The 24,690-nt window shown below is 44.6% G+C and overlaps 2 protein-coding genes across 2 annotated transcripts; one reads left to right on the top strand and one right to left on the bottom strand.

Annotated features, from left to right (window-relative positions):
* The first annotated feature begins 6,769 nt into the window (after window positions 1-6,769).
* Window positions 6,770-14,022, top strand: LOC115163297 (PHD finger protein 13). Its single transcript, XM_029715066.1, has 4 exons — window positions 6,770-7,191; window positions 11,300-11,386; window positions 12,448-13,336; window positions 13,610-14,022. Exons 1-4 carry the CDS (start codon window positions 7,180-7,182, stop codon window positions 13,837-13,839), a joined length of 1,218 nt encoding a protein of 405 aa, XP_029570926.1. The 5' UTR covers window positions 6,770-7,179; the 3' UTR covers window positions 13,840-14,022.
* A 2,790-nt stretch (window positions 14,023-16,812) lies between these two features.
* On the bottom strand, window positions 16,813-24,370 carry LOC115163295 (uncharacterized). The gene is made up of 4 exons (XM_029715063.1): window positions 24,157-24,370; window positions 17,894-18,785; window positions 17,536-17,791; window positions 16,813-17,287 (listed from the first exon to the last, which is right to left on the bottom strand). The coding sequence occupies exons 2-4, from the start codon at window positions 18,754-18,756 to the stop codon at window positions 17,051-17,053; spliced, it is 1,356 nt and encodes a 451-aa protein (XP_029570923.1). The 5' UTR covers window positions 18,757-18,785; window positions 24,157-24,370; the 3' UTR covers window positions 16,813-17,050.
* Between the last annotated feature and the right edge of the window lie 320 nt (window positions 24,371-24,690).

Below are 24,690 nucleotides of genomic sequence, written 5' to 3'. Positions count from 1 at the left end.
TGGACAATGACCCCAAGCATACTTCCAATGTTGTGGCAAAATGGCTTAAGGCCAACAAAGTCAAGGTATTGGAGTGGCCATCACAAAGCCCTGACCTCAATCCTATAGAACATTTGTGGGCAGAACTGAAAAAGTGTGTGCGAGCAAGGAGGCCTACAAACCTGACTCAGTTACACCAGCTTTGTCAGGAGCCAAAATTCACCCAACTTATTGTGGGAAGCTTGTGGAAGGCTACCCGAAATGTTTGACCCAAGTTAAACAATTTAAAGGCAATGTTACAGAATACGAATTGAGTGTATGTATACTTCTGACCCACTGGGAATGTGATGAAAGAAATAAAAGCTGAAATAAATAATTCTCTCTAGTATTATTCTGACATTTCACATTCTTAAAATAAAGTGGTGATCGTAACTGACCTAAGACAGGGAATTTTTACTAGGATTAAATGTCAGGAATTGTGAAAAACTGAGTTTAAATGTATTTGGCTAAGGTGTATGTAAACTTCCGACTTCAACTGTATGTACAGTATAGGTGTTTTGTATTAGTTGTAATATTTCTCCACTAGTTGACTTGGCAGGAGAAATAATAAATACATGTTTTATTCCACATTCATTGTGGGGTGTGTCAATTTAATGAGTGAGTCTTCATTGATATCAAACATAAACCCAATTAAGCAAGATATTTTCACATGAAGATAGACATTTTCTATGTTAACTGCAGGGCTCAATGCGTGAAACATTACCTGATTAAATAATAATACAATGAGACAACAAAACAAAAAACATAGACAGTTGAAATACTTCATTCTTGGAATGAGGTCGCACGTTGAGTATTTTTCACTTCATTTCCTCGCGTGGCTTCGCTTTTCCGGTAGGGTAGAGAGCTGTCCGTGGTGCTGAAACCGTTAGTAGCACGCGCACAACATTGTTTACAAACATCGGATCTGATCAGCTGATCAAATCTATGGACAAAAAAACGTTGCTTTTCCCGAGGTAGTGCTCGTCAAATACTTTATTATAAGCAGTTAGCGAACTAATAGTCTGCTTTGTGATTCACTACATCTATGATGCTAAACAAGGTACGGAAGCAATGCTACTGATCTGCTTTGGGACAAATAATAACTGACACGTAGACACAACCTCCGTGTGTTCACAGATGTAGAGACCTGAGATATAATAAGGTAGACTGCATGCAAATGTTTTTCTTACCCCTCTCCCTCTGTCAATCAATCTTCCATCTCTCTCCCTGAATCCTAAACTGTCTAACCAGCTCCACAGGAATGATCTATAGATAGACTGCTAGGCTATAGAGCTTGCACAGGCCCCATATGGAAAAGAATCATGAAAATCAAATAAGAATCTTGAATGGCAGAAGAACATTATTTGTACAAAAATCCAAGTCATCTAATAAGGATCTAGTAAGATGTTGTATGTTTTTCCTTATATGGCAGTGGTGTATTTGTATATGTGTTACTTATATGACATACACAATTGAATACATGATTGTGGTGCATTTCCTACAAAGAAATGGTAAGACATATTTGAGACAAAATATATGAATTATGTTCTGAGAATGTAACCTCTAAAAAATAAATGTTTTTCTTATAGGTTTCACATTGTGTTTTAAAAACAATGACAATTACTATAAGAAAAATACAGTATTTGTAAATAAAAGTTCAGGTATGAGATTCCATGGTTAAGGCTGGGTAGAACCTCCTACTGGACAATTGATTCATCAACAGCTATGCCTTTGGTCTCTCATCCAGGGTTTTAATCAAACCCAGCCCTGACTACTACCAATGTGCCATTGTAAGAATAATCGTTGAAGATCCCCACTTAATAACTAAATAGACTCACTGCTGCTATCAAAGCCATTCCTCCTCCTCCTCTCCTCTTCCTTCTCTCCTCCTCCTCCTCCTCCTCCACCTCATCATCCTCTACCTGTCCTCCTCTTCTCATTCAGTTGATGCCCCTAGTTTGCATAATATACAACCTTAGAACATAAAACTGATAATAACGTTTTTGTGATTCTGTCCCGGGCTCTGGAGCGATCATGGACCCACGGTCTGAGGGATCCGACTCCCAGTCCGTGGGAACCGACTATGTTCCCTACGGTATTCCCTATATTCTGGATCACAGGTCTGAGCTGTGTGTGTCGGAGGCTCACAGCCAGCAGTTACTGGGCATGCTCAGATCGTTCAGAGAGAGAGGCCTGCTGTTTGACTTCACTGTAACAGTCCAGGAACAGACCTTCCCCTGTGTCCTGGCAGCCTGCAGCAACATCTTCAGGTTGGTGTGTGTGTGCGTGCGTGTGTGTTTGCTCTAACGGTTCTCTGTCTGCAGGGCCATGTTTGAGTTGAAAATGTGTGAGTGTGGGGATGGGATGGTAACCTGCCGTACGCTGCTACCTGGACTTATTTCACTCTGGAGAGATGGTCGTCACCCACGAAAACGTAGACATGCTGTTCCAGCTCATCTCTTTCCTACAGGTACACTACAGCAAATCAAATCAAATGTATTTATATAGCCCTTCTTACATCAGCTGATATCTCAAAGTGCTGTACAGAAACCCAGCCTAAAACCCCAAACAGCAAGCAATGCAGGTGTAGAAGCACGGTGGCTAGGAAAAACTCCCTAGAAAGGCCAAAACCTAGGAAGAAACCTAGAGGAACCAGGCTATGAGGGGTGGCCAGTCCTCTTCTGGCTGTGCCAAGTGGAGATTATAACAGCACATGGCCAAGATGTTCAAATGTTCATAAATGTTCATAAATAATAATAATCATAGTAGTTGTCGAGGGTGCAACAAGTCAGCAACTCAAGAGTAAGTGTCAGTTGGCTTTTTCATAGCCGATCTTTGAGAGTATCTCTACCGCTCCTGCTGTCTCTAGAGAGTTGAAAACAGCAGGTCTGGGACAGGTAGCACGTCCGGTGAACAGGTCAGGGTTCCAGCAGGTCTGGGACAGAAGGTCTGGGACAGGTAGCACGTCCGGTGAACAGGTCAGGATTCCATAGCCGCAGGCAGAACAGTTGGAACTGGAGCAGCAGCACGGCCAGGTGGACTGGGGACAGCAAGGAGTCATCAAGCCAGGTCCCGTGTGGCTCAGTTGGTAGAGCATGGTGTTTGCAACGCCAGGGTTGGGGGACCAGTACGGAGAAAAAATGTATGAAATGTATGCATTCACTACTGTAAGTCGCTCTGGATAAGAGCGTCTGCTAAATGACTTAAATGTAAAATGTAGTCCTGAGGCATGGTCCTAGGGTTCAGGTCCTCCGGAGAGAGCATATTTAAATTCACACAGGACACCGGAAAAGACAAGAGAAATACTCCAGATGTGACAGACTGACCCTAGGCCCCCGACACATAAACTACTGCAGTATAAATACTGGAGGCTAAGACAGGAGGGGTCAGGAGACACTGTGGCCCCATCCGATGAAACCCCCGGACAGGGCCAAACAGGTAGGATATAACCCCACCCACTTTGCCAAAGCACAGCCCCCACACCACTGGAGGGAGGGGTAACCCATCAGGGGTAACCCAAATTACACCCTACCCTATGCCCTACTTTTGACCAAAGCCCTATGGGCCATGGTCAAAAGTATTGCACTATAAAGGGAATATGGTGCCATTTGGAATAAACCCTAGATCTGGGTGAGATACATACTGTATGTCAAATCTATTCAGAAACTTCAGAGGTGATGTTGATATATTGACCGGTGTTCTGTTTCCCAGGTGTCTGTGCTCCTGATTGAAACCCTGGAGCTCTCCAACTGCCTGATACTATTGGCCCTCACCGAGGGATACAGTTCCGCCTCCCTCCTCCAGCGGGCCAATGAGTTTGTAGTTCAGAACTTTCACGCCTACTCAATGACTCCAGACTTCCTGGATATGCCTGTGAGGAGCCACTATGATAGGTTCCCATTGTAATTTATTGAGACTCATTGAAATAAATGGGCCCTAGCACTAGCACACTTGAATCAACATATCAACTCATCATCAAGTTGAATCAGGTGTGTTAGTGCTAGAGCAAATACACCCCTCTGGGTCCCCAGGACCAGCATTGGGAAACACTGAAGTAGATAGTTACTCCTTTTAGCTTTGAGAAAGTCACTACATGTGAGCCATGTAAAATTGAGTATGCCGGGTCATTTGAGTATGCCGGGTTCAACGCAGGCGCCGTGGGCGTGGCCAAACGACTCTACATCCTGGGAGGAGACTACTCGCCTGATGAGATCACTGATGAAGTTCAGGTGTAACACAGTGGGTGGGGCCAGTGGGGGGAAGTGACACCAATGCCACTCCCCCTGACAGAGTTTCACTCAGGTCATAAGCTTCAGCAGATACAGAGACCCCTGGGGAGGGACACGTAACACACACATATACACACACACACACTGGGACTAAAAGTTGCACTCCGCATCAATGAAAGAAATTATGTTTAGTCATATCTCAAGTATTTATTAGTTTTATCACATTTTGTTATATTTATTTAACATTTTCTATTCTCAAGAATGCTATTTGGGTTCAAAGTAACAGTAGAGGTTTCTGAGTCTTCTGACCCACAGACTTGTCTTGGTTGTTTCTGGACATGTCTGATCACCTGACCAAGGCAGTTGACGTGTCATCTATTGCGGGCAGGATCTATTAAAGAACTCTAGAATGGCATTTTTCTGTGTGCAGGTTTTCTGTCTTTATTTTCAGTGTAAGTGGACTGGGCCTGGCTTCACTATTTAAAAGTGAGACAGTGAGAGCCTACTGTCCCAGGTAACAAGTGTTACAGCACCCTCTACTGGTAGACTATGGAATGTTTTTGTGCCAGAGTAGGCTTGTCTAGCCAAACATCATGTTGTAATTTAGAAATATTTGTAAATACTTGCTCAGAAGGCTAACCATTTGACATAAACATAATGAAATTATGATTTTACATGGCTCACATAGTGACTTTCTCAAAGTTAAAAACATGCAACTTCAACATTCTTATTGGCAGGCTCGACAGCCTTGGTTTGTCAAATGATTGCCTCACCTGGTTTACCAACTACTTCTCTGATAGAGTTCAGTGTGTCAAATCGGAGGGCTTGTTGTCCGGACCTCTGGCAGTCTCTATGGGTGTGCCACAGGGTTCAATTCTCGGGCCGACTCTCTTCTCTGTATACATCAATGATGTTGCTCTTGCTGCTGGTGATTCTCTGATCCACCTCTACGCAGACGACACCATTCTGTATACTTCTGGCCCCTCTTTGGACACTGTGTTAACTAACCTCCAGATGAGCTTCAATGACATACAACTCTCCTTCCGTGGCCTCCAACTGCTCTTAAACGCAGGTAAAACTAAATGCATGCTATTCAATCGATCACTGCCCGCACCTGCTCGCCCGTCCAGCATCACTACTCTGGACGGCTCTGACTTAGAATACGTGGACAACTACAAATACCTGGGTGTCTGGTTAGACTGTAAACTCTCCTTCCAGACTCACATTAAGCATCTCCAATCCAAAATTAAATCTAGAATCGGCTTCCTATATCGCAACAAAGCATCCTTCACTCATGCTGCCAACACACCCTCGTAAAACTGACCATCCTACCGATCCTCGACTTCGGTGACGTCATCTATAAAATAGCCTCCAACACTACTCAGTAAACTGGATGCAGTCTATCACAGTGCCATCCGTTTTGTCACCAAAGCCCCATACACTACCCACCATTGCGACCTGTACGCTCTCGTTGGTTGGCCCTCGTTTCATACTCGTCGCCAAACCCACTGGCTACAGGTCATCTATAAGTCTTTGCTAGGTAGAGCCCCGCCTTATCTCAGCTCACTGGTCACCATAGCAGCACCCACTCGTAGCATGCGCTCCAGCAGGAATATCTCACTGGTCACCCCCAAAGCCAATTCCTCCTTTGGCTGCCTTTCCTTCCAGTTCTCTGCTGCCAATGACTGGAACGAACTGCAAAAATCTCTGAAGCTGGAGACTCATATCTCCCTCACTAGCTTTAAGCACCAGCTGTCAGAGCAGCTCACAGATCACTGCACCTGTACATAGCCCATCTGTAAACAGCCCATCTATCTACCTACCTCATCCCCATACTGTATTTATTTATTTATCTTGCTCCTTTGCACCCAAGTATCTCTACTTGCACATTCATCTTTTGCACATCTACCATTCCAGTGTTTAATTGCTATATTGTAATTACTTCGCCACCATGTCCTAGTTATTGCCTTAACTTACCTCATTTGCACTCACTGTATATAGACTTTTTGTTTTCTTTTGTTCTACTGTATTATTGACTGTATGTTTTGTTTATTCCAGGTGTAACTCTGTGTTGTTGTATGTGTCGAACTGCTATGCTTTATCTTGGCCAGGTCGCAGTTGCAAATGAGAACTTGTTCTCAACTAGCCTACCTGGTTAAATAAAGGTTAAATATTATTACTTTTTTTAAATGAGGGCACCTGTGCTCCATGATCAGTTGCCGACTTTTCGCGGGAGACATGATAATATATCCTACTGTTCAGTGTCTTACTAGATGACGGACGGACTCAACCATCTGACTGGACAGGGGTGTTCCAAAAAGGATACGCTATTTGTAGTAAGTTTTATTTTTAGTTGCGTCATGCAAATGTGTTATAGTATTATAATATTGTGCTACAATTTATAACGCATATTCCTTATACTAGATAGTATTCGTTCAACCATCTACGAAACGGGAGTTACCCTCCTCTTTTGCGTTGAAGCGGTCCTGTCCTGCTTCGGGGACTGATGTCACTAATAGAATGTGATCGTTTCGCCGATCTCCCACCGTCACGAGTCAGTGTACTTTTCGTTGCTTTTTATATCATAGGACAGCTTGCGCGGCAGCGACCAAGACAATTGTTCGTAGAGAGACTACCAAAGAACAGTACATTTTCGCTCTTAGTCTGCATTCTAGGACAGCTGTTCAATGGTTTATCGTTAAACATTTTGTGAATCAAACAACATCGTTGCTGACAATGTTAGCATGTCTAGTAGCTAAATGTTGTCTGTTGTAACGAACGTGTTGCTGTAACTAGAACATCGAGATTTGTTTTCCTAAAATACCCAATTTCATCGATTGAAGATCATCAGGACAAGGCTACAGCCGAGCAAGGAGGACAAGACCTCACCCTCAGCATTTTGTTTGCATTTGATTTACAGAGACCTACAACAATGTTAACCCAGGTATGTATGGTTTATTAGCCTACATTGTTTTCCAAAGTGGTAAGAACAAACAAGTTTCCGTGTAGGTTACAAGCTTGTTGTGGCGTGTCCAGGGCGCGCGACTTGGATACGACAATGTTCTTTCCGCGTAGCCGAATGAATCAAACACCTTTAAATGATGGTCAGTGGAAAAAGCATCGACGACGATGGGTGCTCTTTTATTTGCATTTCGTGTGAAATGTGACCACTAGTTTATTGGGTGTCCAGAAAACGTTGACACAACTTATTTTTTTCCTGCGCAGCATCGAGTGTGTTTAGCCTAGGCTAGACTACAGAAGCCATGTCAGGAGGAATTCTATTGTGTCGCTGAAATATTTGGCACTCCGCTCATTGATTTACAATCGCAACTTTATGTTAATGAAAAATGAGATCCATGAGTAGACTAGGATGCCATCTGATCAAGCTCTCTAATTTAGAGAAACTATTTGGAGAAGCGAAGGTTACATTTTACTAGCCTACTTCAACAGTCTAACCCACTGTCATGTTTCTCTGGTGACCGCCCAGCAATCATGTTACGATGAAATTACATCTTCGTCGCCATCTTTAGATACAATTACTTTTAAGGACAGTAGAGGATTATTTGATTGATTTTGGGAAGTGTTTGTCTCGTTATGCGTTGATCACTTCCTATGCAGACGACCCCGGTGTAGAGACAGACATGAAGTCGATTTTTTTTCCTGACTGTCAAATCTCGGATGGGATGATAATGACAATACGGCTAGCCAGCCTATACACGAACAGTTGTCTTGTTGAAATGACGACAAGTCTACCTTTGGCGCTCCGAGAAACCATCGAGACCGGCTTCATTACAGTGTTTCTGTTGTAGGTGCACCTACAGTCTGTTTCAGCCCTCGTTTCCTCCCCTCCCCCATTAGCCCCGGCGTTACACACTCCGATACAATGTTGCTATTAAGTTATACATAATGTCCAATCGAGTCGCAAGTTGCGACAGTGTTGCAATAGGCTATGTATATCAACACAGGTCTATGCAATATTCGCGAGACTTTCTTGGGCTAGGCTACATTTTCATGCGTTGTAGGCTATTTGGCTACACGTTTTTGAAGGGCTGTCCATTTTGTCATTCCAGTGTCAGGCCTTTTGAAAGTTTATTTTGACAATCTTAGCCTGAAGTTGTGGGTTCTTTCAAAGCACAACTCTAGATGTCTTATACTCATATTGTTATTATTATTCCACTCGCTCTAGCGCTTAAACTGCTAAGGGGCGGAAGGTAGCCTGGTGGTTAGAGCGTTGGACTAGTAACCGAAAGGTTGCGAGATCGAATCCCCAAGCTGACAAGGTTCAAAAAATTCTGCTCTGCTCCTGAACGAAGGCAGTTTAACCCACTGTTCCTAGGTCGTCTTTGAAAATAAGATTTTGTTCTTAACTGTCTTGCCTAGTTAAATCAAAATGAATTATTAACAGTCAGCGCGCTTGAAATCCATAACTACTAGAATGGTCAGTTGTTATTTCAATTGTGTAAATATTCCATAATAAACAATACATTTAGCAATGTATTGGGTCATAAGAAACCTCAGGACACCAAATGTAAATTGTAATTAGACAAATGTATTGATTGATCCAAAGGTGCATAGACTGTAAATACTCAAATAAGATTATAGTGTATTTTCTGACTAAGACAACAATTGACTGCCCTTCTAGCCCGTCCAAACTACACCTAAACTATATTGAAACTAATTTCAAACATATTATAATAATACATATTAAATTGCCAATAGTCTGATGGGTGACAATGTTATCAATTGATTATGAAGAGGCTGATGACCAATGCATTGGAAAAGAAGGGACCGGAGCTTACGAAATAGCACTTCCATTTCAGTCTACAGAGGTCCATGCAGGCCAATCGTTTTGATTGCTATACCCTGTCGGAAAGAGCAGATTCCAAGGTTTTTAATGAACCTATTTTTGCCAAACAACTCTACAAATTGCGCAGATTGTCTGTTTCAAAGTATGACTTTTTCCTAGAATAACTGAGGCTCCATACCGGTGTGTTCCTCATGTGAGTACTGGCGACACTCAGCAATAAATATCCTTTCTTGTTTCCATTACATTTTTACTGTAAAATATGTGTTGACTGTGGTAGGGCAAGGGAATATAAGTCTGCTAAATGAACAAGTTGATTTCATAGCATCTGCTATAAAGACATTTACATTTAAGTCATTTAGCAGACGCTCTTATCCAGAGCGACATACAAATTGGTGCATTCACCTTATGATATCCAGTGGAACAACCACTTTACAATAGTGCATCTAAATCTTTTTTTGGGGGGGGGTTAGAAGGATTACTTTATCCTAATCCCAGGTATTCCTTAAAGAGGTGGGGTTTCAGGTGTCTCCGGAAGGTGGTGATTGACTCCGCTGTCCTGGTGTCGTGAGGGAGCTTGTTCCACCATTGGGGTGCCAGAGCAGCGAACAGTTTTGACTGGGCTGAGCGGGAACTGTGCTTCCTCAGAGGTAGGGAGGCGAGCAGGCCAGAGGTGGATGAACGCAGTGCCCTTGTTTGGGTGTAGGGCCTGATCAGAGCCTGAAGGTACGGAGGTGCCGTTCCCCTCACAGCTCCGTAGGCAAGCACCATGGACTTGTAGCGGATGCGAGCTTCAACTGGAAGCCAGTGGAGAGAGCGGAGGAGCGGGGTGACGTGAGAGAACTTGGGAAGGTTGAACACCAGACGGGCTGCGGCGTTCTGGATGAGTTGTAGGGGTTTAATGGCACAGGCAGGGAGCCCAGCCAACAGCGAGTTGCAGTAATCCAGACGGGAGATGACAAGTGCCTGGACTAGGACCTGCGCCGCTTCCTGTGTGAGGCAGGGTCGTACTCTGCGAATGTTGTAGAGCATGAACCTACAGGATCGGGTCACAGATAAATACAACTCAAAACATGCTATTCTGTTCTTTTGAAATAAATGCATCATGTTTTTTATGACCTTCCTAAACATATTATTTTTGTTTGTTTCATATTGATACTTTTTCACCTATAACCATTTAAGATTTGCATAACTTAACATGGGTTTGAATGAGAACCATAGGACTACAGAGGTAGCTATTCAAAATGGTCCTGCTCCTTTGCCAATTAAGCTGTAAGACCAACTTTAAAATGTTCAGGCTATCCTGATTTTAAAATTCTTTAAAATCTTTAAATGTCTATAAATTAGCATAAAATAACTTGCCAACAGCAACTCTTGAACCTTTCAAGCTAGACATGCCAAACCAACTTTATAATGTTCAGGCTATCCTCATTTCATAAAATATATATATATATATATATATATATAGATTAGCTATAAACATTTGCGTAAACTATCCCACAAACAGTAATTCTTTAACCCGATCAAGCTAGAGCCGCCAAACCAACTTTCACATGTTCAGGCTATCATATCTTATCCAATCAATCAATCTTTCCATCTACCTACATTTTTAACTATAACCATTCGCTATCATTACTACTGCAGTCACTACCACTACTATAACTTAATTTCACAACCACAAATACTTTAAAACAAGCTAACAACCACACCACATTTTCTTCAGGTAATGTACTTTTCTAGTTTTGGTTGAGCTTGATCACTTCTAGGATATATAGCTGTTTTTGCAGTATAGGATTCTCTCTTGGTCACACCGGATCAGTCCCACCATGTATCTAGGTTAATAACGTTTACATTTCAAAAGGCGTGGGCCCTGACGTTCTAAATCAGTTGGCTATCGTTGTATCATTACTATGATGCCTGCTTTCACACAGCTGGTTTGTTTGTTACATAACTGTCTTGATGTTGTCGACCGAACGAAGTGTAGGCTAGCCTACAACTGGTTGGATGGTCGGTGTGACAGCGCCTCCCGCGCTTTGGCTCACGCAGTTTACTATTGCACTTAGGTGCGTTTGTTTCAGCTCGCTGGGTGCACCGAGTAGACGGAGTTTGCTTTCAAGACCAATGGAATGGTCTCAAATGTGCACACTCTGCCTACCCGGCGCTACGGGCCAGTTGCATGGATTGGAGGGACTCGGCACATGTTATGTGGTTATTAATGGTCTATATTAACAAGGTTTTGTTTCTGCAGAGAAAGAGAAAACGCACTGTGGAAGACTTCAACCAGTTTTGCACCTTTGTGTTGGCCTATGCTGGATACATCCCCTATCAAACTGAGGTAGGTTGATAAAACACAGTTTTCTCCTGTTCAAGTAAGACTGAGATGTAGCTTATTAACACCAAATTGCTCTTGTAATTAATTGAGGTCTTATTGTTTCTACATTGAAAAAAAATCTAAACGCAACATGTAAAGTTTTGGTGCCATGTTTCAGGAGCTGAAATAAAAGATCCCCAAAATGTTGTACACAAATTTGTTTACATCCCTGTTAGTGAGCATTTCTCCTTTGCCAAGATAATCCAAACAACCTAACAGGTGTGGCATATCAAGAAGCTGATTAAACAGCATGATCATTACACAGGTGCACCTTGTGCTGGAGACAATGAAAGGCCACTCTAAAATTAGCAGTTTTGTCATACAATACCACACATCTCAAGTTTTGGAGGGAGCATGCAATTGGCATGCTGACTGCAGGAATGTCCACCAGAGCTGTTGCCAGAGAATTCAATGTTCATTTCTCTACCATAAGCCTCCTCCAACGTTGTTTTAGGGAATTTGGCAGTAAGTCCAACCGGCGCCATCACCTGTTTCAGCATGATAATGCACAGCCCCATGTCGCAGGGATCTGTACACAATTACTGGAAGCTGAAAATGTCCCAGTATGGCCAGCATTCTCACCCATTGATCACGTTTTGGATGATCTGGGTCGACGTGTATGACAGTGTGTTCCAATATCCAGCAACTTCGCACAGCCATTGAAGAGGAGTGGGACAACATTCCATAGGCCACAATCAACTCTATGTGAAGGAGATGTGTTGCGCTGCATAAGGCAAATGGTGCTCACACCAGATACTAGCTGGTTTTCTGATCCACGCCCCTACCTTTTTTTTAAGGTATCTGTGACCAACAGATGCATATCTGTATGCCCAGTCATGTGAAATCCATAGATTAGGGCCTAATGAATTTATTTCAGTTGACTGATTTCCTTATATGAACTGTAACTCAGTAAAATCGTTTAAATTGTTGCATGTTCCGTTTTTATATTTTTGTTCAGTATATTTCTGTTGAATGATGTCTCCAGTTCTGCTGTTGTTTTTCCATGGTGATGTATCCCCCTGTAGGAGTGGTGGTGTAGTGAGAGCAAGCCCAGGGACAGCAACCCCTGCAGCACCAGCCACAGTACCAGTCCATGGGCCTACCAGTCCTCTCCTACCTCAGACTGTGGCTCCTCTGCTCGGAGCCAGAAGGAGGAAGGGAAGGAGGTGAAGAGGAGGTCAGACAAGAAGCCAGTCGGGCCTGGTCAGGGGGAGAAGAAGCCTAGAGGAGGAAGTGCCAAGAAGTCTCCCAATACGAAACAGGCTGCCCCTAGATCAACAGTCAACAGAACGCCAGAGATCCATGAGCAGCACCAGCCCCAGTCTGGATGGACCAACCACAACAGCTGCCCTACTGACAACAAAACACATCCTCTGACGGATCCCAAACGTGACCATGACTGTAAACTTCCCCAATCTTCCCTGACTCAATTCTTCCCTGAAGCCACCCCCAGCAGCTCTCTGTCTGACCACAGGAACAAGACCAACAACGGTCAGACAGACACACCAGACCCCAACGGGTCGGCTGGGAAGACGAGCGATGCTACAACCCCTCAGAAGAAAGGAAGTGAAGAACTGGAACAGGAAGTGACAGAGCAGCCAGTTGACATGACAATGACAAGCTGTGAGACGGAGAGGAGCAGTCCTCACAGGCCGGGAGACAGAGAAAAAAAGAGAAGAAAGGAAGAGAAGGGGTCGCAGGAGAGCTGGGAGGGGTCTGGGAGTGAAGGAGGCATAGACAGGGGTCAGAGGTCAGATATCCTGAGGATGGTGATGGACAGGAGGTTGAGAGGTCAGCTAGCTGAAGACCAAGAGACAGGCTACCACACAGAGGAGGGCAGCAGCCCCGACCAGGACCGGGACCATGGAGGGAGCGATGGAGAGGACACGTCTGCAGACAACCGCAAGATGGAGGGTGAGTAGAGGAACCCCACCTGAGGCTAAAGAAGCATCCCAAATGGCACGCTCTCCTCTTGCATACATTTTGACCAGGGCCCATTTTCCCTATATAGTGAACTACTTTTGACCAGGACCCTAGTAGGGCTCTGGTCAAAAGTAATAGGGAACAGGGTGCAGTTTTGGACACAGCTCACTCATTACCTCATCACTATCTACAACCATCATTGATAGTTTAAAACAGAGACTGTGTTTAATATTACGTCTCTCTTCTATTTCTCTCTTTTCTCAGATGAGGATGACTCGTGGGACCTGATCACCTGTTTCTGCCTGAAGCCATTCGCGGGTCGGCCCATGATAGAGTGTAGTGAGTGTGGCACCTGGGTGCACCTGTCCTGCGCTAAGATCCGCCGCACACATGTTCCTGAAGTCTTCATCTGCCAGCCCTGCCGAGATACCAAGACCAACATCAGACGCTCCAACCGGGCGCGGATCGCCCCCCGCAAACGCTTCAGCGACTAGAGACTAGATGGCACCAGCTGGTTCATTGGTTGCGTCCCAATTGGCAGTAGGTAGCCTAGTGGTTTAGAGCATTGGGCCAGTAACCGAAAGGTTACTGGCCCAATTAATTACAAGAGCACTGGTTTGAATCCCCAAGGTGTAAAAATCTGCTGTTCTGCCCTTGAGCTATGTAGCAACCCCAAACAACAACTGTTCCCCGGGCGCTGTTGATGTCGATTAAGGCAGCCCCCCGCACCACTCTGATTTAGAGGGGTTGGGTTAAATGCAGAAGACACATTTCAGTTGAATGCATTCAGTTGTGCAACTGACTTAGGTATCCTATATAGTGAACTACTTTTGACCAGAGCCCTATGTAGGGAATAGGGTGCCATTTGGGACGTTGACCACTAGTGAGCATCAAGTTCTATGCTGGTCGATTTTGTCGCTCTGCAAAAACCTCCACCAGGGTTGTGTTCAGTAAGACACAGAAAAATTAAATTAACTTCTGTTATTGGACAAGTCCAGGTAGTCCTCCCTGTTTCGGTCCTTTTTCTTCCATTTTGTGCCTAATGAACACGACCCCGGACACTGCCATCAGCAACCAAGACATGGTTGTGTTCCCCTGCTCAGATGTTACATTCATCAACCAATGGTTGCGTGCCACATCAACTGTGCCATCGGGCACCAGATTGTTATAACATATGATGTGGCTAGCTGATACTTAATACCTATCCAGGCATTGTAAGATCCTATCACTCTCCCCAGAACAGTACAATGTCCATGCATTCACAGACAATCATGTCTACTCAGGAAGGAATGAGGGGCTACAGGAGAGTGAAAAAGAGGGATTGGGGGGATGGAGTGAGGGTAGGGGTGAAAGAGGAATGTGTTTGGTAACGGTCTGCTGTTACTGTTGTGGTAAGAACATAACATCTTCTCACATGCTAATCTCATTTACCCCCACCCCTCCATTCTGCCACCCACTCATTACTCCCTCCTTCCACCCATCTCTTCATTTGTGCATCACTGAACCTAAGGGCTTGCCTTGGCTCATCTATACTAGTATGTTCAATTCACTACTTGAGACCATACTATGTAGGGAATAGGGTGCCATTTGACACCCATGGACAGGTTTCTGGGGACTACTTTCTCAAAATATGCATTTTCAGTTATTTCCACAGTTGTTGCCATTTGATGTATAAGATTGTCACGCCTTCAACTTTCTGACTCAGTTGTATTATTATACACTGCCAGTGGATGCCTGCCTCTCTTCCAAACATGTTATATATGTACACTGAGTGTGCAAAGCATTAGGAACACCTTCCTAATACTGAGTTGCACCCTCTCACCCTTTTGCCCTCAGAACAGTCGAGTCATGACATGGACTCTACAAGGTGTTGAAAGCGTTCCACAGGGATGCTGGCCCATGTTGACTCCAATGCTTCCCACAGTTGTGTCAAGTTGGCTGATGGCCTTTGGGTAGTGGGCCATTCTTGATACACACTGAAAACTGTTGAGCGTGAAAAACCCAGCAGCTTGCAGTTCTTGACACAAACCGGTGCGCCTGGCACCTACTACCATACCCTGTTCAAAGGCACTTCAATATTTTCTTTCCCATTTACCCTCTGAATGGCACACATACACAATCCATGTTTGAGATGTCTCAAGGCTTAACAATCCTTCTTTAACCTGTCTCCTCCCCTTCATCGACACTGATTGAAGTGGATTTGACAAGTGACATCCATAAGGAATCATAGCTTTCACCAGGTCAGTCTGTCATGGAAAGAGCAGGTGTTCATAATGTTTTGTACACTCAGTGTATATCAGATGGTAAACCTTTAGTAAGATGTAAATAGTTTGCTTTTTAGAGTTGTTTATTATATCTTATGTGACACATGTAGTAATAAAGGTAAAGGACTAACTCATTAGTCTCATCAGTGTTCTGTACTGTTTACATATTCTACACAACATCAGTCACCAGACCAGATATGGTTTTGTCTGGTTTTAATGGAGCAAGGCTCCCGAGTGGCGCAGCAGTCTAAGACACTGCATCTCAGTGCAAGAGGCATCACTGCAGTCCCTGGTTCGAGTCCAGATGGCATCCCATCCAGCTGTGATTGGGAGTCCCATAGGGTGGCACAATTGTAAATAAGAATTTGTTCTTAACTGACTTGCCTAGTTCAATAAAGGTTAAATACATTTAAAAAGCATCACCATTATTAAGCAAGTATTCTTCTAGTGCCTATTTAAACAACCGATTTCCAGCACAACTTCCTGTCAGCTGCTAACACTACTGTTGATCATATATACTGAACAAAAATATAAATGCAACATGTAAAGTGTTGGTCCCATGTTTCATGAGATTCAATAAAATATCCCAGAAACTTGCCATATGCACAAAAAGCTTATTTCTCTAAAATTTGTTCATATCCGTTGGTGAGCATTTCTCCTTTGCCAAGATAATCCAACCACCTATCAAGAAACTGATTAAACAGCATTATCATTACACGGGTGCACTAGGTGCTGGGGACAATAAAAGACCACTCTCTAAAATGTGAGGTTTGTCACACAACACAATGTCATAGATATCTCAAGTTTTGAGGGAGCGTGCAATTGGCATGCTGACTGCAGGAATGTCCACCAGAGCTGTTGCCAGAGAAATTAATGTTCATTTATCTACCATAAGCCGCCTCCAACGTCATTTTAGATCATTTGGCAGTATGTCCAACTGGCCTCAACTGCAGACCACGTGTAACCACAGCAGCCCAGTGGGTGGACCTGGCTCCCAAGTGGGTGGGCCTATGCCCACCCATAGCAGTACCCCTGCCCAGTCATGTTAAATCCATAGATTAGGCCCTAATAATTTATTTAAATTGACAGATTTCCTTCTATGAAATCAGTAAAATATTTTAAATTGTTGCATGTTGTGTTTATAGTTTTGTTCAGTAATAGGATGATCTCTGCTCACGTGAAATCAGCTCCAGGTATCTGAGATGTCGTAAGGCAGGCATGGTTTATTTACATTCAAATATTTGACAGTAAAATAATAGGTTAAAATCTCCAAGCCTGCAGTCGCCATAGCCTTTTACCACAGACACAACCCAGACCAGTCCTTTACCACAGACACAACTACAGTTTGTCTCGGGACTTCCATATCTGACATCCTGAACCAGCTAGTCACATCCTGAACAAGCTAGCCACATGGTTCTACCACAGTGTCCAGGCATGCTAGCTACTCCTCCGGCCTCATATCTGGTACGTCTCTGATGTAGGGCAGGACAGCATCGGTGTAGAACATCTCCAGCTTGGCCAGGGTGTCGTCCCAGAACAGAGGGTCAAAGGTCACAGGGACGATGGCTGTTTCCTTCAGGGTGAACACCACTAGGTCAGCCTGGGTTAACCCTGTCACCGCCAGCTGGCACTGGATCTGGGTGAAATAGCTGTGGTCTGGCTTCAGATGGTACCTCACCTGTAGAGAAAAGAAGAATTGGGAAGTGCTGCTAGAATACACTAGTAGGTAGATCTTTATAGATTGAAGGTGCTCTTTGGTTAAGGGGTTAACTGGTCATCAAAAACAAGGGGGGCCAAGGCAAGGCACTCTAAATATAATTAAAATACCTTTATTATGATAGTATGCTTGAACAAAAAAGAAATAAAGCTTGGTATAGCCCAAGTCAGGGGGAACAATGATACAACAAACAACATGTCTTAACTAACCTGTCCCCCCTCCTCCCCCTGGTCCTGTATTGTCAGGCAGAAGGCTGGGTCCTCTCTACAGGCCTGGGCTACAGTGTTCTGACGGTGCTTGTAGGGACACTTGACCTCTAGGCAGAGCAGCCGTTGGCCGGTCCTTTGGTCCTCTACGATGCCATCAGGACTGCCTGCTAGCCAGGGGCGCTGGGGGTCGATGAACAAGCCACACTCCTGCACCCTCACCGCCCGGCCCAGGACCTTGCTCTTCAGGCTCTGATATCTGAGATAAAATGAGATGAGATTGTACTTTATTACAGCCACAGAACACAACATTTAATACAATATTTAAAAACAATCGCAGAACAATTAAAGTAGATGGTACCTCCACACGGCCTCGGCTTCCCGCTCAATGCCCCAGGTCATGGCGCGGGTTTTGACGTTGGCGCCGCGGCCTGTGATGGCGGCCAGGTAGGAAGCCGGCGGGGTCGTGCTCTTGCCAGTAACGAAGCGGCTATGGGCGAGTCGGTGAGCGACCGACGCTGTGATTCGGTTCTGACGCCAGGAGAACCAGCTGGGGTTCTCTCTCTGGCCCCGGGTCTGGAGCTCCACCGCCTCCACCTCTACTTTCTGACCTAATCCCAGGGGCAGTGCTTTGGGCCTGAGGGGAGAGACCATGGAGCTCCCCCCAACTTGGTTGGTCCTGGGGGGAGAGACCACAGGCTTACCCCTGACCTGACTGCTCTTGTCAGGGCTATGACTATGCTGATGGGCCTCAGCTCTCTTCTCTGCGATGTCAGGATGATATCTGACAGTAGGGATGTTCCTTTTGGCATAACGTGTGTCTGTGGTCTTTTCTCCTGCTCCCCTGGCCTGGCTGGCCATGGCTCTGCTGATTTTATTCGATTTTATTTGATCCTGATTGGTCCTGGGGGGAGAGACCACAGGCTTACCCCTGACCTGACTGCTCTTGTCAGGGCTATGACTATGCTGATGGGCCTCAGGTCTCTTCTGTGCGATGTCAGGATGATATCTGACAGTAGGGATGTTCTTCTTGGCATAACGTGTGTCTGTATTTGCTCCTGCTTCCCTGGCCTGGCTGGCCGTCGCTCTGCTGGTTCCTGAGTCCCCTGAGCCATTAGAGGGATTTAGGGTGGAACCTTTGTTGATATACCTTTGTTTCGGTGGGCTCTTTAAGGCTGAGCTGTCAGCGTGAGAGCCATTTTTGCTTGTCTTTCTGCGACTCATGGTTCCGTGAGTTTCAAGAAGTTAGTATTCTGTAAATTCAATACAAAAAAAGAGGAGGTAAGATACTGTGGCATGTAAACCATTCCTATGTCCTATTCCTAGAGCTGGACATGCTATGTGTGGCATGGTTTACTGTTCTTAGTAAATTGCCATGTTTGTTGCAATTTTCAGTGGTGTATGAAGTCTGAGTTCAGCATGTGGGAAGGATCAGGGTCCAGAGATCATACCCATGTTTCCTAGTAGGTGGGTCGTATTTAAGAGTTCCCGACATGCCGTGAACGAGGCGTTAGGCTGGCTGCCACACACAACCCTGTGAGCTGTTGGTCAGCTCAACTCTCTCTTTCTCCAGACTCAGACTCCAGGCTCAGCCATCCACTCAAGATCTTACATCAAATGCCCACTGCATTACCTCCCGAGAGAATTCTCTTTGGTTATTGTCGTGTATATTCCCCCACAAGCCCGACATTGTGATGGCTCTCAAGGAACTACACTGGACTTTGTGCAAACTAGAAACCGCATATCTGAGGCCGCATTTATTGTAGCTGGGGACGTTAATAAAGAAAATCAGAGGAAAATTTCCTGTGCTACACGCGGGGAGAACATGCTTGACCATTGTTACTTTCCCTTCCGGGGTGGTTACAAGGCCCTCCCCCGCCCTCCCTTTGGCAAATCAGATCACACCTCCATGCTGCTCCTCCCCGCCTAAAGGCAGAAACTTAAGCAGGAAGCTTCAAGACTATTTTGATCACTCGAACAGGGAAATGTTCTGTTCCTACTGTGACGATTAGAACTTATCCAAACCAAAAACCATGGATAGATGGCAGCATTCGCGCAAAACTGAAAGCACAAACCTCCGTATTTAACCACTGCAAGGTGACTGGGGACATGGACATGTACAAATAAACAGGCTATGACCTCCGTAAGGCAATCAATGAGGCAAAACAACAGTACATGGAAAAAGTGGAGTCGCAATTCAACGGCTCGGACATGATACACATGTGGTAGGGAAAGCCAGCCAAGTCGGGGACAGTGACGCTTCGCTCCCGGACAAGCTAAACACTCATCGCCCACTTCGACGATGTGAGCCCCCACCGCTCACAAGGACTGTGTGCCGCATCATCATAGCATGTGCAAACCAGCTGGCTGGAGTGTTTACGGACATATTAAATCTCTCCTTATCCCAGTATGTTGTCCCAGCTTGCATCAAGATGTCCACCATTGTTCTTGTACCCAAGAAAGCGAAGGTAACTGAACTAAATTACTATCTTCTGTCATCATGAAGTGCTTTGAGAGAATGGTTAAGGATCACCCCCACCTTACCCGACACCCTATACCCACTATAATTTGCATACCGCCCCAACAGATCTACAGATGATGCAATCGCCATTGCACTTCACACGGCCCTATCCCACCTGGACAGGGGGAATACCTATGTAATAATGCTGTTCATAGACTACAGCTCAGCCTTCAAGCTCATCACTAAGCTCAGGACCCTGGGTCTGAACCCCTCCCTGTCCAAGTGTGTCCTAGACTTCCTGACAGTTCGACCTCTACCAAGCTGATCCTCAACATGGGGGCCCCACAGGGGTGGATGCTCAGCCCCCTCCTGTACTCCTTGTTCACCCATGACTGCGTGGCCACGCACATCTCCAAATCAATCATCAAGTTTGCTGACGACACAACAGGGAGGAGATGAGAGCCCTGGCTGCCATGGAAACTAACCTCTGCCTCAACGTCAACAAAACTAAGGAGCTGATTGTGGACTCCAGCAGACAGCAGAGAGAGCATGCCCCCATCCACATCGACAGGGCCCCAGTGGAGAAGGTCAAAAGCTTCAAGTTCCTCTGTGTGCACATCACTGAGGACCTGAAATGGTCCCTTCACACCGACAGTGTGGTGAAGAAGGCGCAACAATGCGTCTTCAACCTCAGGAGGCTGAACATTTTTCCTAGGCCCCTAAGACCCTCACAAACTTCTACAGATGAACCATTGAGAGGATTCTGTCGGGAAATATCACAGCAAGGGTACCTAAAATGCACTGCACACAACCGCAGGTCTCTCCAGACGGTGGTGCGGTCAGCCCAATGCATTCTCGGGAGCACATTGTCAGCCCTCCAGGACATTTACAGCAGCCGATGTCAAATGAAGGCTGAGAAGATTATCAAGTACCTCAGCCACCTGAGCCACGGATGATCGGGTTCAAGTCCGAGCTCTGGCTAGGCCACTCAAGGACATTGAGACTTGTCTCAAAGCCACTCCTGCGTTGTCAGGCGCTCGGTCCCAGCTTTGATGCACCTGTACTGTCTCCACCTTCGAGATGGTAGCAGGGAGAACAGTCCCTGCCGCTGAAAAATATCCCCACAGCATGATGCTGCTGCCACCACCATGCTTCACCGTAGGGATGGTGCCAGGTTTCCTCCAGATGTGGCGCTTGGCATTCAGGCCAAAGAGTTCGATCTTGGTTTCTCATGGTCTGAGAGTCTTTAGATGCCTTTTGGCAAACTCCAAGCAGGCTATCATGTGCCCTGTACTAAGGAGTGGCTTCTGTCTGGCCACTCTATCATAAAGGCCTGATTGGGGGGAGTGCTGCAGAGATGGTTGTCCTTCTGGAAGGTTTTCCCATCTCCACAGAGAAACTCTAGAGCTCTGTCAGAGTGACCATCGGGTTCTTGGTCACTTCCGTGAACAAGGCCCTTCTAGCCCGATTGCTCAGTTTAGCCGGGGGCAGCCAGCTCTAGGAAGAGTTTTGGTGGTTCCAAACTTATTCCATTTAAGAATGATGGGGCCCACTGTGTTCTTAGGGACCTTCAATGCTGCAGAAATGTTTTGGTACCCTTCCCCAGATCTGTGCCTCGGCACAATCCTGTTTCGGAGCTCTACGGACAATTCCTTCGACCTCATAGTTTGGTTTTTGCTCTGACATGCATTGTCAACTGTGGGACCTTATATAGACAGGTGTGTGCCTTTCCAAATCATGTCCAATCAATTGAATTTACCATAGGTGGACTCCAATCAAGTTGTATAAGGGTGATCGATGCACCTGAGCTCAATTTCGAGTCTCATAGCAAAGGGTCTGAATACATATGTAAATAAGGTATTTCTGTTTTTATTTTTAATATATTTGCTAAAGATTTTCTACCTCTTTTTGCTTTGCTTTTGCTTTGGGTATTGTGTGTAGATTGCTGAGGAAATTGATTTATTTAATCCATTTAGAATAAGGCAAAATGTGGAAAAAGTCAAGGGGTCTGAATACTTTCCGAATGGCACTGTAAGTATATACAGTTGAAGTCGGAAGTTTACATACACTTAGGTTAGAGTCATTAAAACTTGTTTTTCAACCACTCCACAAATTTCTTGTTAATTAACAAACTATAGTTTTGGCAAGTCAGGTAGGACATCTACTTTGTGCATGACAAGTAATTTTTCAAACAATTGTTTACAGACAGATTATTTCACTTATAATTCACTGGATCACAATTCCAGTGGGTCAGAAGTTTACAAACACTAAGTTGACTGGGCCTTTCAAACAGCTTGGAAAATTCCACAAAATGATGTCATGGCTTTAAAAGCTTCTGATAGGCTAATTGACATAATTTGAGTTAATTGGAGGTGTACCTGTGGATGTATTTCAAGGCCTACCTTCAAACTCACTGTCTCTTTGCTTGACAACATGGGAAAATCAAAATAACTCTGCCAAAACCTCAGAAAACAAATTGTAGACCTCCACAAGTCTGGTTCATCCTTGGGAGTACTTTCCAAATGCCTGAAGGTATCACATTCATCTGTACAAACAATAGTATACAAGTATAAACACCATGGGATCACGCAGCCAATATACCGCTCAGGAAGGAGACGCGTTCTGTCTCCTAGAGATGAATGCACTTTGGTGTGAAAAGTGCAAATCAATCCCAGAACAACAGCAAAGGACCTTGTGAAGATGCTGGAGGAAACAGGTACAAAAGTATCTATATTCACAGTAAAATGAGTCCTATATCGACATAACTTGAAAGGCTGCTCAGCAAGGAAGAAGCCACTGCTCCAAAACCGCCATAAAAAAGCCCGATTATGGTTTGCAACTTCCACATGGGGACAAAGATCGGACTTTTTGGAGAAATGTCCTCTGGTCTGATGAAACAAAAATAGATTTGTTTGGCCATAATGACCATCGTTATATTTGGAGGAAAAGGCGGAGGCTTGCAAGCTGAAGAACACCATCCCAACCATGAAGCACGGGGGTGCCAGCATCATGTTGTGGGGTGCTTTGCTGCAGGAGGGACTGGTGCACTTCACAAAATAGATGGCATCATGAGGATGAAAAATGATGTGGATATATTGAAGCAACATCTCAAGACATCAGTCAGGAAGTTAAAGCTTGGTCGCAAATGGGTCTTCCAAATGGACAATGACCCCAAGCATACTTCAAAAGTTGTGGCAAAAATGGCTTAAGGACAACAAAGTCAAGGTATTGGAGTGGCCATCACAAAGCCCTGACCTCAACCCTATAGAAAATTTGTGGGCAGAACTGAAAAAGTGTGTGAGTGAGGAGGCCTACAAACCAGACACAGTTACACCAGCTCTGTCAGGAGGAATGGGCCAAAATTCACCCAACTTTTTGTGGAAAGCTTGTGGGGGGCTACCCGAAACATTTGACCCAAGATAAACAATTTAAAGACAATGCTACCAAATACTAATTGAGTGTAAACTTCTGACCCACTGGGAATGTGATGAAAGAAATAAAATCTGAAATAAATCAATCTACTATTATTCTGACATTTCACATTCTTAAAATAAAATGGTGATCCTAACTGACCTAAAACAGGTAATTTTTACTAGGATTAAACGTCAGGAATTGTGAAAAACGGAGTTTAAATGTATTTGGCTAAGGTGTATGTAAACTTCCGACTTCAACTGTAATGTATTCTATGGCTCGTCCTATACAACTACTGCTGTACAAACATTTTCTATTCACATACTGTCCATACACACCCTTCACATACTTATATATTTATATTCCTGACTCTGGTCCAGAAGCAAATTTCCTGCAATCCAACACTATTAGAAAAAATGGTTCCAAAAGGGTTATTCTGCTGTCCCCATAGGATAACCCTTTTTGGTTTCAGGTAGAACTCTTTTGGGTTCCATGTAGAACCCTCTGTGGAAAGGGTTCTACGTACAACCCAAAAGGGTTCTAACTGGAACCAAAAACGTTCTCATATGGGGACAGCTGAAGAACCCTTTTAGGTTTTTGGCCGTTTCAAATGAATAGTTTTAGAAAGAATACAGCAGACCTATGTCAATAGCCTATACGGTCGTATAAACTGAGGACATCATTGTCCTACTCTACTTTTCTATTAAATTACAGGCAATAATGGTATTGCGCAAAATATTTGTTACGCTTACCCGATGAAGTTCTGTCTAGTCTCGAGCTGTGTATGAAAGTGAAACTGGTTCTAAAGTGGAATTGAGTATCTACTACGTGACTCACTAGCTCATGACAAGCACGTCAGATTCATCCTGTTGGCTTGCTGCTGCTGCTGTGTGTGGGTCTGTGTTTTTGTGTATCGGACATGTCCTGAACATGTCTAGTATCAGTCGCCGCCTTAAAGACAACTGGGAACTCGGGGGAAAAAACGAGCTCAGATTGGGAAAAATAGTTTTGAGAGGTCTTTCAACTCGGAATTCCAAGTCGAAACTCTGCCATCTTTCTAGAGCTCCGACTATCTGAAGTCATCGTTTGACCTCGTTTTTCCTCTGAGTTCCAAGTTGTCTTGAAAGCACCAAGTGAGATAAAATAGCCTATACATTCTACAGACCCTACTGAGTATTCGCTGCAATACTTTGTGTCGCACCCAGAATAGTTTTTAATCTATAAACCAATATGTAATATATGTACATTGATTCGCATTGGGGTCATTTATTTGACCTTTGAACATG

This window comes from Salmo trutta, chromosome 26 (assembly GCF_901001165.1).
Source record: "Salmo trutta chromosome 26, fSalTru1.1, whole genome shotgun sequence".
Classification (NCBI taxonomy): Eukaryota; Metazoa; Chordata; class Actinopteri; order Salmoniformes; family Salmonidae; genus Salmo; species Salmo trutta.
Note: the sequence above shows the minus strand (reverse complement) of the source record. Positions and strands in the feature narration are given on the sequence as shown.

Excerpts from the sequence above, each read along its gene's own strand:
- LOC115163295 (XM_029715063.1), bottom strand. The coding sequence starts at position 18,756 with ATGAGTCGCAGAAAGACAAGCAAAAATGGCTCTCACGCTGACAGCTCA. Across the intron at positions 17,792-17,893 it reads GAAGCCGAGGCCGTGTGGAG|ATATCAGAGCCTGAAGAGCA; the intron begins GTACCATCTACT and ends ATTTTATCTCAG. Across the intron at positions 17,288-17,535 it reads AGGGGGAGGAGGGGGGACAG|GTGAGGTACCATCTGAAGCC; the intron begins GTTAGTTAAGAC and ends TTTTCTCTACAG.
- LOC115163297 (XM_029715066.1), top strand. Across the intron at positions 11,387-12,447 it reads ACATCCCCTATCAAACTGAG|GAGTGGTGGTGTAGTGAGAG; the intron begins GTAGGTTGATAA and ends ATCCCCCTGTAG. Across the intron at positions 13,337-13,609 it reads AGACAACCGCAAGATGGAGG|ATGAGGATGACTCGTGGGAC; the intron begins GTGAGTAGAGGA and ends CTCTTTTCTCAG.